The sequence below is a fragment of the Hyla sarda genome, chromosome 5 (genome assembly GCF_029499605.1).
Source record: "Hyla sarda isolate aHylSar1 chromosome 5, aHylSar1.hap1, whole genome shotgun sequence".
Classification (NCBI taxonomy): Eukaryota; Metazoa; Chordata; class Amphibia; order Anura; family Hylidae; genus Hyla; species Hyla sarda.
The window spans coordinates 359,693,702-359,706,616 of NC_079193.1; the positions used below are offsets into that span (position 1 = coordinate 359,693,702).

Consider the following 12,915-nt stretch of genomic DNA (forward strand, 5'->3'; position numbering starts at 1 on the left):
TATCCCCCCTGCCGGTTTATCAGCCCAGCGCTGCACCCCACATCGGGGGACTTATCGTTTGTCACCCGCGAGCGCAGCTTCTCTCCCCCCTGCCAAATAATTATCAGCCGCTGCGCTGTACTTCGTATTCCTGTGCCCGGGCTGCAAATATTAAAAAACAAACTTTAACTTACCTTCATCCTCAGTTCCCCCGTTGCTAAGGCACCGGCCTCATGGTTCTTGCTGCTTCCTGGTGTTGGGACGTCACAGAGCCTTCAGCCTATCACCGGCCGGCTTCTTACATGACAGTGGGCTCAGCCTATCATCGGCCGAGGCGGGACATCGCTGCGGCCGGTGATAGGCTGAAGGCTCTGTGACGTCCCAACACCAGGACCGCAGGGAGGACAGTGAGGCCGGTTCCTTAGCAACGGAGGACGAAGGTAAGTTAATGTTTGTTTTTTAATATTTGCAGCCCGGGCATTGTCTAGGTCAGTGGTCTTCAACCTGCGGACCTCCAGATGTTGCAAACATTTGCAACATCTGGAGGTCCGCAGGTTGGAGACCACTGGTCTAGGTCTTATTTTCGGGGTAGGGCTTATATTGCAGCCCACCCCGATAATCCAGCTAGGGCCTATTTTCGGGGAAGGGTGTATTTTCGGGGAAACACAGTACTAGTGATGTCTCATGTACCTGACAGTGTCATTGCCGGGATGCGATGCTACGGCCGATACACCACATCCGGCAATTAAGTGACGTCACTATTACGCTCCTTTTCCCGCACTTTTTCAAATGTGTACATGTATATAAAGTACGTCTGTATGTTATGTTAACATGACCTGATGAAGCAAGGGATTAGAAACCATCCTATGAATAACCTGACCTATCCTTGTATCTCTTGACAGGTGATGCCTCACACGTGGATGAGATGGAATCTGTAATGCTGCAATATGCTGCACTAAACAGGGATCTGAACCAGTATTTGGGTGCAGTGGAGGAAACCATGCGGAAGGTAAGGAATAGGGGGGACGTTTGGTGATTTTTCTTAGGTTTATTCTATTTATAATTTACTGCATTGCCTTTACTTGAACCTGGAACTGGTAAGTACAAGTCAGTCTGTAACCTGAGCGCCGGCAATGGCGACAAGTGCAAGAAGTATTGTACTTGTCTAGCTGTGAAAAAGTATTTGTTTAGTCTATTAGTTTTTGCATCTTTTTGGGAAATTTGATAGACAACCAATTTGAACACTGATAGGTCACCCGGCTTTATTTTCTGGAAAATCCTGGTGAAACATTATATGGAATAGTTTATCAGAAGACTAAGAAAGCTGGGTAACCACCTCTACACTATAAGTGTACGTTCACACGAGCGAACCCACAGTGTATTTTAACACTTCAGATCCGCTACTGAAGGTCCACTGCATGGTGGCTTTACTAGTGCCTACTTCGAGCGGCAATGCGCCACTGCGAGCAGACACACTGAAGCGATGTGCGAGTCGCCGCGCGTGCGCAGTGTACTTGCACACATCGCAGCCGCTTCCCCTTGTTCCATGAGCTAGGCCGAGAGCTGCCGCGATGTGGGAGTATACTGCACATGTGCACTGTTACTCGCACAATGCAGTGTGTCAGCTCACAGCGGCGTATTGCCGCTCCGAGCAGGCACATGTAAAGCCAACATGCAGAGGTCCTTCAGTGGCGGATCCGCAGTGTAAAATACGATGTGTGTCTGCTCGTGTGAATGTACCCTAATGGTAACCACATTATTTGGCCTAGATAGAGATATATAAATATAGGAAACAATTGATTTATTTTTTTATTTTTGTTCTTTTATTTAATGATAAATATTATTTCCTTAAAGTGTACCTGTCATTTAAAAAACAAAAAAACAGCATGATCTGCCAGCAACAGTTGAGAGACAAGATTGTGACATTGGAACCTTGCAAGTTTAAGGTTTTTTTTGTGGATTTTACGCAGCACTGAAGTTGCAAGGAGGGCAGGTGGTGATGGGCATTTCCTTGTACACTTTGATTGAAAAGTACATTCTTTAAAGGGGTACTCTGCCCCTAGACATCTTATCCCCTATCCAAGGGACGCTGGGTGTGGGCGGTGATGTTGCGACATCACTGCCTCACCTCTTGTGACATCACACCACGCACCCTCAATGAAAGTCTATGGGAGGGGGCGTGACAGCTGCCACGCCCCCTCTCATAGACTTACATTGAGGGGGTGTGATGTCACAAGGGGGCGTGGTCACACCCACGCCACCTGCGCCAAGCGTTCAGAACAAAATGTTCTGAATGCTGGGGCAGCGGAGTACCCCTTTAAAGGTTCCTGGTCACCTTTTGTGAGGACTTATTTTTTTTATAATGTTTCAAATGAGATCCAGCCTCCTGAATCCCCAGTGATCAGCACTATGAAGGGCACCTTCATTGTTTACAAAGGCACAGTGGCTTATTCTGCAAGGCTTCATTGCCTCGCATTGCAGGTCAGTCCTATTCAAGTGATAAACTGCAGTACTAGACACTACCACAGTAGGATGTATGGCACTGTTTATTAACAATGAAGGTGCTGTGGTTACTTAAAGTGTACCTGTCGTCAACAAAAACTTTTTATATAATGTAGATAATACCATTATATGTATATATATAATATACATTGGTTAAAAATGTGTGTATATTTTTGTCCCTACAGCTATTGTCTGTGTTTCTCTGTGAGGTGTCCAAATACAGGAAGTGTGGGTGGAGAAGCAGGGCTCTGTACACTGAGGACAAGCGGGGCTCTGTACACTGAGGACAAGCGGGGCTCTGTACACTGAGGACAAGCGGGACTCTGTACACTGAGGACAAGCGGGGCTCTGTACACTGAGGACAAGCGGGGCTCTGTACACTGAGGACAAGCGGGGCTCTGTACACTGAGGACAAGCGGGGCTCTGTACACTGAGGACAAGCGGGGCTCTGTACACTGAGGACAAGCGGGGCTCTGTACACTGAGGACAAGCGGGGCTCTGTACACTGAGGACAAGCGGGGCTCTGTACACTGAGGACAAGCGGGGCTCTGTACACTGAGGACAAGCGGGGCTCTGTACACTGAGGACAAGCGGGGCTCTGTACACTGAGGACGAGCGGGGCCCTGTACACTGAGGACGAGCGGGGCCCTGTACACTGAGACACTGAGGACGAGCGGGGCCCTGTACACTGAGGACGAGCGGGGCCCTGTACACTGAGGACGAGCGGGGCCCTGTACACTGAGGACGAGCGGGGCCCTGTACACTGAGGACGAGCGGGGCCCTGTACACTGAGGACGAGCGGGGCCCTGTACACTGAGGACGAGCGGGGCCCTGTACACTGAGGACGAGCGGGGCCCTGTACACTGAGGACGAGCGGGGCCCTGTACACTGAGGACGAGCGGGGCCCTGTACACTGAGGACGAGCGGGGCCCTGTACACTGAGGACGAGCGGGGCCCTGTACACTGAGGACGAGCGGGGCCCTGTACACTGAGGACGAGCGGGGGCCCTGTACACTGAGGACGAGCGAGGCCCTGTACACTGAGGACGAGCGGGGCCCTGTACACTGAGGACGAGCGGGGCCCTGTACACTGAGGACGAGCGGGGCCCTGTACACTGAGGACGAGCGGGGCCCTGTACACTGAGGACGAGCGGGGCTCTGTACACTGAGGACGAGCAGGGCTCTGTACACTGAGGACGAGCAGGGATCTGTACACTGAGGACAAGCAGGGCTCTGTACCTGAGGACAAGCAGGGCTCTGTGCACTGAGGCTCTATGACACGCCCCTGGCTCACACAGCAGGATGATTGACATTCCAGGAGCCTGCACAGAGCCCTGCTTATCCTGCCCTCACTTCCTGTATTTGGACTCCTCATAGACACACACAGGCAATAGCTGGAGAGACAGCATTTTTTCACCCAATAATGTACACATTTTTTAATCAATGTATATTACAAATATACATATAATGTATCCATTCACCCTTACAAATGCCAGCAGAATTGCAACAATTATAATATCAAAAAGGAGAAGTATTCCTTTACCAAGTGTCTGGTTTTCATTTGTGGTCTTCATAGAAAATTTTCTAAGACACCTTCTTCCCTTTCCCTTATACTGTAGGATAGTGAACCCCAACCATTGCCACTCCAGCTAATGCAAAACTACAGGTGTCAGGACGTGGTGGGAGTTGTAGATTTGCAACAGTTGAAGAATCAAAGCTTGTAGAACGTTGCTTTAGAGTGTCAGCTCTTATGTTCCAGGCTACATTACATCTGTGTCTCATTATATCTGAGTAGTTTACAATAGCCGTCATTGTTCAGTATTGTGTAATATCCACCCTGGATAATAACATGCTCCACCTACAGCTCTTGGTTTCTAAGAAATGCCCTGTGTATAGGCAGGTTATGATGGGAACCAGTGTTGTCAGCAGGCATGCAGATGTTCTCTGTAAATGTCAGCGGTGCTTGAAAGAATCCGGTCTGTCCTGATGTTTTTGATGGTTTGTGTCATTGCTGGTGATCAGAAATACAGGTCACAATGACATTTGTGAAATGACTTAACCCACTTTTGTTGTAGACACTCCCTCCACGTGGGAACTAAGAACTCTGTGCAACCTTCGGAGGCCATATTGGCCTAGTGGCCTATTGCAAAGAGCAACTATACCTTGCAAAAGATTCAACAAAGATCCACTGCAAAGAGCTCAGCAAAGAGCAAAGATCCACTGCAAAGAGCTCAGCAAAGATCCACTGCAAAGAGCTCAGCAAAGAGCAAAGATCCACTGCAAAGAGCTCAGCAAAGATCCACTGCAAAGAGCTCAGCAAAGATCCACTGTAAAGAGCTCAGCAAAGAGCAAAGATCCACTGTACAGAGCTCAGCAAAGAGCAAAGATCCACTGTACAGAGCTCATCAAAGAGCAAAGATCCACTGTACAGAGCTCAGCAAAGAGCAAAGATCCACTGCAAAGAGCTCCGCAAAGAGCAAAGATCCACTGCAAAGAGCTCAGCAAAGATCCACTGCAAAGAGCTCAGCAAAGAGCTCAGCAAAGAGCAAAGATCCACTGCAAAGAGCTCAGCAAAGATCCACTGCAAAGAGCTCAGCAAAGATCCACTGTAAAGAGCTCAGGAAAGAGCAAAGATCCACTGTACAGAGCTCAGGAAAGAGCAAAGATCCACTGTACTGAGCTCAGGAAAGAGCAAAGATCCACTGCAAAGAGCTCAGCAAAGACTCACTGCAAAGAGCAAAGATCCACTATAAAGAGCTCAGGAAAGAGCAAAGATCCACTATAAAGAGCTCAGGAAAGAGCAAAGATCCACTGTACAGAGCTCAGCAAAGAGCAAAGATCCACTGTAAAGAGCTCAAAGATCCACTGTAAAGAGCTCAGCCAAAAGGAAATACCCTCTGCAAAAAGCTCAGCAAAGATCCACTGTACAGAACTCAGCAAAAAAACACTTCAAAGAGCTCAGCGAAAAGCAAAGACCTACTGTAAAAAGCAAAGATCCACTATAAAGAGCTCAGCAAAGGTCAAAGACCCACTGCAAAGAGAGCAGAAAAGAACCACTGCATAGAGTTCAGCAAAGAGCTTGTCAAAAACCCACTGCATAGAGCCAAGCAATGGCCCACTGCATAGAGCCAAGCAATGACCCACTGCATAGAGCCAAGCAAAGACCCACTGCATAGAGCCAAGCAAAGACCCACTGCATAGAGCCAAGCAATGACCCACTGCATAGAGCCAAGCAATGACCCACTGCATAGACCCAAGCAATGACCCACTGCATAGAGCCAAGCAAAGACCCACTGCATAGAGCCAAGCAAAGACCCACTGCATAGAGCCAAGCAATGACCCACTGCATAGAGCCAAGCAATGACCCACTGCATAGAGCCAAGCAATGACCCACTGCATAGAGCCAAACAATGACCCACTGCATAGAGCCAAGCAAAGACCCACTGCATAGAGCCAAGCAATGACCCACTGCATAGAGCCAAGCAATGACCCACTGCATAGAGCCAAGCAATGACCCACTGCATAGAGCCAAACAATGACCCACTGCATAGAGCCAAGCAATGACCCACTGCATAGAGCAAAGCAATGACCCACTGCATAAAGCCAAGCAATGACCCACTGCATAGAGCCAAGCAATGACCCACTGCATAGAGCCAAGCAATGACCCACTGCATAGAGCCAAGCAATGACCCACTGCATAGAGCCAAGCAATGACCCACTGCATAGAGCCAAGCAATGACCCACTGCATAGAGCCAAGCAATGACCCACTGCGTAGAGCCAAGCAATGACCCACTGCGTAGAGCCAAGCAATGACCCACTGCGTAGAGCCAAGCAATGACCCACTGCATAGAGCCAAGCAATGACCCACTGCATAGAGCCAAGCAATGACCCACTGCATAGAGCCAAGCAAAGACCCACTGCATAGAGCCAAGCAAAGACCCACTGCATAGAGCCAAGCAAAGACCCACTGCATAGAGCCAAGCAATGACCCACTGCATAGAGCCAAGCAATGACCCACTGCATAGAGCCAAGCAATGACCCACTGCATAGAGCCAAGCAATGACCCACTGCATAGAGCCAAGCAATGACCCACTGCATAGAGCCAAGCAATGACCCACTGCATAGAGCCAAGCAATGACCCACTGCATAGAGCCAAGCAATGACCCACTGCATAGAGCCAAGCAATGACCCACTGCATAGAGCCAAGCAATGACCCACTGCATAGAGCCAAGCAATGACCCACTGCATAGAGCCAAGCAATGACCCACTGCATAGAGCCAAGCAATGACCCACTGCATAGAGCCAAGCAATGACCCACTGCATAGAGCCAAGCATTGACCCACTGCATAGAGCCAAGCAAAGAGCTCGGCAAAGACCCAAAAGGGGGGATAGCAATATGCCCCCCCCCTGCCTTGGCCAGTATATTTAGATACAGGATTACGTCAGCAAACTAAATCTTTGACCTGAGTGGGGGAAGGTTCAAAATGAATTCCAAATGGAAGGTTACGTGATATGAGAAAAAAAATGAGAGAAATGTAAGCTCTACTGAAATAAAGAACAGAAGCCTAATGTGGCCCTGATCTGGTTAGTATAGTGTGGCGGGTCATATGATGACTTGTGCTGTTATTGCCTATTGTGCAATCTGAATAGTTTTCTCGCTGCTAAGAGTCATGCCTTGAATTCTTATGTGTCCTGTATCATTGCATATAATGATGATCACCATAAGGCTGTCAGTTATATCTCTGCCGCTTCTCTTCCTATACCTATATAACTCCCTCTGTCTATTACTGCTGCACATGTCTCCATTGATGCCCTGATATAGTGTAAGGTCAGACAGTTTAGGCTTCACCCAAATGAAAACCTTGTTCTGATCAGACCTTGACTACAGGTTTCCTTGATACGTGTGTATGTGTGTCTATTACTGTAGTTGGCTCTATTACAGGGTCACTGTAGCCGGCTCTATTACACGGTCACTGTAGATGGCTCTATTACAGGGTCGCTGTAGATGGCTCTATTACAGGGTCGCTGTAGATGGCTCTATTACAGGGTCTCGGTAGGTGGCTCTATTACAGGGTCGCTGTAGATTGCTCTATTACAGGGTCTCGGTGGCTGGCTCTATTACAGGGTCTCTGTAGCTGGCTCTATTACAGGGTCTCTGTAGTTGGCTTTATTACAGGGTCGCTGTAGCTGGCTCTATTACACGGTCACTGTAGATGGCTCTATTACAGGGTCTCTGTAGATGGCTCTATTACAGGGTCGCTGTAGCTGGCTCTATTACAGGGTCGCTGTAGTTGGCTCTATTACAGGGTCGCTGTAGCTGGCTCTATTACAGGGTCGCTGTAGTTGGCTCTATTACAGGGTCTCTGTAGATGGCTCTATTACAGGGTCGCTGTAGATGGCTCTATTACATGGTCGCTGTAGATGGCTCTATTACAGGGTCGCTGTAGCTGGCTCTATTACAGGGTCGCTGTAGCTGGCTCTATTACAGGGTCTCTGTAGATGGCTCTATTACAGGGTCGCTGTAGCTGGCTCTATTACAGGGTCACTGTAGCTGGCTCTATTACAGGGTCGCTGTAGCTGGCTCTATTACAGGGTCGCTGTAGCTGGCTCTATTACAGGGTCGCTGTAGATGGCTCTATTACAGGGTCGCTGTAGATGGCTCTATTACAGGGTCGCTGTAGGTGGCTCTATTACAGGGTCGCTGTAGGTGGCTCTATTACAGGGTCGCTGTAGCTGGCTCTATTACAGGGTCGCTGTAGCTGGCTCTATTACAGGGTCGCTGTAGATGGCTCTATTACAGGGTCGCTGTAGATGGCTCTATTACAGGGTCGCTGTAGGTGGCTCTATTACAGGGTCGCTGTAGGTGGCTCTATTACAGGGTCGCTGTAGATGGCTCTACTACAGGGTCGCTGTAGCTGGCTCTATTACAGGATCGCTGTAGATGGCTCTATTACAGGATCGCTGTAGATGGCTCTATTACAGGGTCGCTGTAGCTTGCTCTATTACAGGGTCGCTGTGGCTGGCTCTATTACAGGGTCTCTGTAGATGGCTGTATTACAGGGTCTCTGTAGATGGCTCTATTACATGGTCGCTGTAGATGGCTCTATTACAGGGTCACTGTAGCTGGCTCTATTACAGGGTCTCTGTAGATGGCTCTATTACAGGGTCTCTGTAGATGGCTCTATTACAGGGTCGCTGTAGCTGGCTATATTACAGGGTCGCTGTAGCTGGCTTTATTACAGGGTCTCTGTAGCTGGCTCTATTACAGGGTCTCTGTAGATGGCTCTATTACAGGGTCGCTGTAGCTGGCTCTATTACAGGGTCGCTGTAGCTGGCTCTATTACAGGGTCTCTGTAGATGGCTCTATTACAGGGTCGCTGTAGCTGGCTCTATTACAGGGTCGCTGTAGTTGGCTCTATTACAGGGTCGCTGTAGCTGGCTCTATTACAGGGTCGCTGTAGTTGGCTCTATTACAGGGTCTCTGTAGATGGCTCTATTACAGGGTCGCTGTAGATGGCTCTATTACATGGTCGCTGTAGATGGCTCTATTACAGGGTCGCTGTAGCTGGCTCTATTACAGGGTCGCTGTAGCTGGCTCTATTACAGGGTCTCTGTAGATGGCTCTATTACAGGGTCGCTGTAGCTGGCTCTATTACAGGGTCTCTGTAGGTGGCTCTATTACAGGGTCGCTGTAGCTGGCTCTATTACAGGGTCGCTGTAGATGGCTCTATTACAGGGTCGCTGTAGCTGGCTCTATTACAGGGTCGCTGTAGATGGCGCTATTACAGGGTCGCTGTAGCTGGCTCTATTACAGGGTCGCTGTAGATGGCTCTATTACAGGGTCTCTGTAGATGGCTGTATTACAGGGTCTCTGTAGATGGCTCTATTACATGGTCGCTGTAGATGGCTCTATTACAGGGTCACTGTAGCTGGCTCTATTACAGGGTCTCTGTAGATGGCTCTATTACAGGGTCGCTGTAGATGGCTCTATTACAGGGTCGCTGTAGATGGCTCTATTACAGGGTCGCTGTAGATGGCTCTATTGCAGGGTCGCTGTAGCTGGCTCTATTACAGGGTCGCTGTAGCTGGCTCTATTACAGGGTCTCTGTAGATGGCTCTATTACAGGGTCGCTGTAGTTGGCTCTATTACAGGGTCGCTGTAGCTGGCTCTATTACAGGGTCGCTGTAGTTGGCTCTATTACAGGGTCTCTGTAGATGGCTCTATTACAGGGTCGCTGTAGATGGCTCTATTACATGGTCGCTGTAGATGGCTCTATTACAGGGTCGCTGTAGCTGGCTATATTACAGGGTCGCTGTAGCTGGCTCTATTACAGGGTCTCTGTAGATGGCTCTATTACAGGGTCTCTGTAGATGGCTCTATTACAGGGTCGCTGTAGCTGGCTCTATTACAGGGTCTCTGTAGATGGCTCTATTACAGGATCGCTGTAGATGGCTCTATTACAGGGTCTCTGTAGATGGCTCTATTACAGGGTCGCTGTAGCTGGCTCTATTACAGGTTTGTTGTGGCTTTTCTCTATTATGGCCTACAGAGTAAAACAGGTAGTAGCAGATAATATATTTGGTCTATTCATCTCTATGGGTAAACCATGGTATATATGCACACATCATATAGCGCTTAATCTGAACATAGTCTTAGTGCTTCCATAGTGCTGCTCTATCCTTCATATTTGCTCACTGTGACTATTGCAGAGACTTTATCAGAGGTCAGATGGCAGGAGTCACCATAACGCCTCGTTTCATCTACAGAACCCGGTCATGGGCCCATTAAAGGCTCCATCAGGTGCTGAGTCAGGGGTACCGGAGTGTTCTTAATCTGCGGTCCAGGGTACGTCAAGAAAAATCATTCTGGTTGATTCTAGAGAAGTACTTTAATGAAATCCGTCATTTTAAGCCAATAAATGTAGGATGAGCTGTATTACGGGAAATGCCCCACAGGCCAGTAAGTGCATTCCTGACAGGTTACTAACAGGCGATTTGGTTACAGGAAAAGCATTACTGTCATTATCTATCACCGCTACCAGTCGTGTAAACCAGGCTATTAACTACATGGTATCAGCTCAGACGGACAATGCCACATGGAATTTTGGACTCTCCATGGAATAAAGTCATAGCTGCATGTTATGCATTAACATTTTATCCTGGCCTTTCTTTTCAGGATGCCCAATTATATGACTATTCAGAACTACTAATAATCTGGCAACTATCAGGTTCCATGCTGTATTTAAAGGGGTACTCTGCCCCTAGACATCTTACACCCTATCGCGGCCACGCCACGCTCGTGACATCACGGCCACGCCCACTCAATGCAAGTTCTAGGGAGGGGGCGTGAACATTGCATGCCGGCTATTAGTGCCAGCTACAGTAATCAGGACCACCCGGAATCGAGCAGGCGTGAGCCAGGGGTCGCACCAAATCTCTTTTTAAAGGCCCCATGACATTTATACACATCAGGTCCTGTTAGGAGAGTGCTCCTAATCTCAGCTCCTTACCTGTGTGAAAGACACCTGGGAGCCAGAAATCTTGCTAAAAAGCTAATTAATTCTAAATTATTCTCTGTCTCACTGTTCAAATAAACCGACTATTAAAATTATAGACTGGTCATAATCTGTTTGTCGGGGTAAACGTACAAAATCAGCATCAATCCTTTTTTTTTTTTTTTCCTATACTGCAGTGATTCCCAACCAGGGTGCCTCCAGATTTTGCAAAACTACAACTCTCAGCATGCCTGGACAGCCTTCGGCTGTCCAGGCATGCTGGGAGTTGTAGTTTTGCAACACCTGGAGGCACCCTGGTTGGGAAACACTGCTATACTGTATAGAGCGCACAAGTGTATAAAACAAAGATGTCTTACAATAACTACCACCAACATAAAGAAGGGATACATCCAAATGATAAAGTCCTATGGTGCTTAAAACCACTATATAAATCTACCTTAAAGGGGTACTCCAGTGGAAACAAACATTTTTATCAACTGTTGCCAGAAAGTTAAACAGATTTGTAAATTACTTCTATAAAAAAATCTTTATCCTTCCAGTACTATTATTTGTATCATTATCACAATAAAGATTACCTACTTTTACATTTGGTCTGTTTTTGAGTGGTCTTTAAAGGGGTACTCTGATGGAAAACATTGTTTGTTTTTTTAATTAACTGGTGCCAGAAAGTTAAACAGATTTGTAAGTTACTTCTATTAAAAAAATCTTTATTCTTCCAGTATTTATTAGTGGCTGTATGTTCTTTTTGTTTTTGGATTTCCTTTTTTTTTGTCTGTCCACAGTGCTCTCTGCTGACACCTCTGTCCGTATCAGGAACTGTTCAGAACAAGAGCAAATCCCCATAGCAAACCTATCCTGCTCTGGACAGTTCCTGATACAGACAGAGGTGTCAGCAGAGGGCACTGTGGACAGAAAAAAAAAGAAATCCAAAAACAAAAGAACTTTCTCTGTAATATACAGCCAATAATAAGTACTTGAAGGATAAAGATTTTTTCTGTTTATCTGTTTAACTTTCTGGCACCAGTTGATAAAAAAAAAAAAATGTTTTCCACCGTAGTACCCCTTTAAATAGCACTCAAACGGACCATGTATAAAAATAGGTAATCTTGATTATGAAAATGATACAAAAAAATAGGTTAAAACCTATTAACCTATTTTTTGTATCATTTTCATAATAAAGATTACCTGTTTTTTATTTATATATGGTCCATTTTTGAGTGCTCCTTAAAAGGGGTATTCCAGGAAAAAAACTTATTTTTTTTTTATATCAACTGGCTCCAGAAAGTTAAACAAATTAGTAAATTACTTCTATTAAAAAAATCTTAATCCTTCCAATAATTAGCTGCTGAAGTTGAGTTGTTGTTTTCTGTCTGGCAACAGTGCTCTCTGCTGACATCTCTGCTTATCTCGGGAACTGCACAGAGTAGAAGAGGTTTGCTATGGGGATTTGCTTCTAAACTGGGCGGTTCCCGAGACAGGTGTCATCAGAGAGCACTTAGACAGAAAAGAACAACTCAACTTCAGCAGCTCATAAGTACTGAAAGGATTAAGATTTTTTAATAGAAGTAATTTAGAAATCTGTTTAACTTTTGTGATCCAGTTGATATATAAAAAAAACAGCTTTTTTCTGGATAACCCCTTTAAGGTTGATAGGTTATTTAAAGATGTCTTACAGCTGAAGTCTAGGGAAAAGTCCAACCATAGAACTAACATATCAAGCATCTAACCCAGTGTTCCCCAACATGTGGCTCTACAGCTGTTGCAAACCTATAACTCCCATCATGCCCTGACAGAGCTGAAGCGTCACTATAACTGTTCAGTTCTGTAAACCTCATTTATGATTTCTCTTGAGGGACTTGGATTGAACTTCCCTTTCAGCCCATCACACAGGCAGCATTATCAGCAATGGAGTTGCAAC

General features: G+C 46.8%; 1 protein-coding gene across 2 annotated transcripts in view; it reads left to right on the forward strand.

The window, feature by feature from the left end:
• Nucleotides 1-12,915, forward strand: part of NSMCE2 (NSE2 (MMS21) homolog, SMC5-SMC6 complex SUMO ligase) — a 335,532-nt gene that overhangs the window by 123,073 nt on the left and 199,544 nt on the right. For both annotated transcript variants that reach the window (XM_056522743.1, XM_056522742.1), the window contains exon 3: nt 882-988. In XM_056522743.1, the coding sequence (XP_056378718.1) occupies nt 882-988 (107 nt within the window). The remainder of the gene's footprint in view (nt 1-881; nt 989-12,915) is intronic.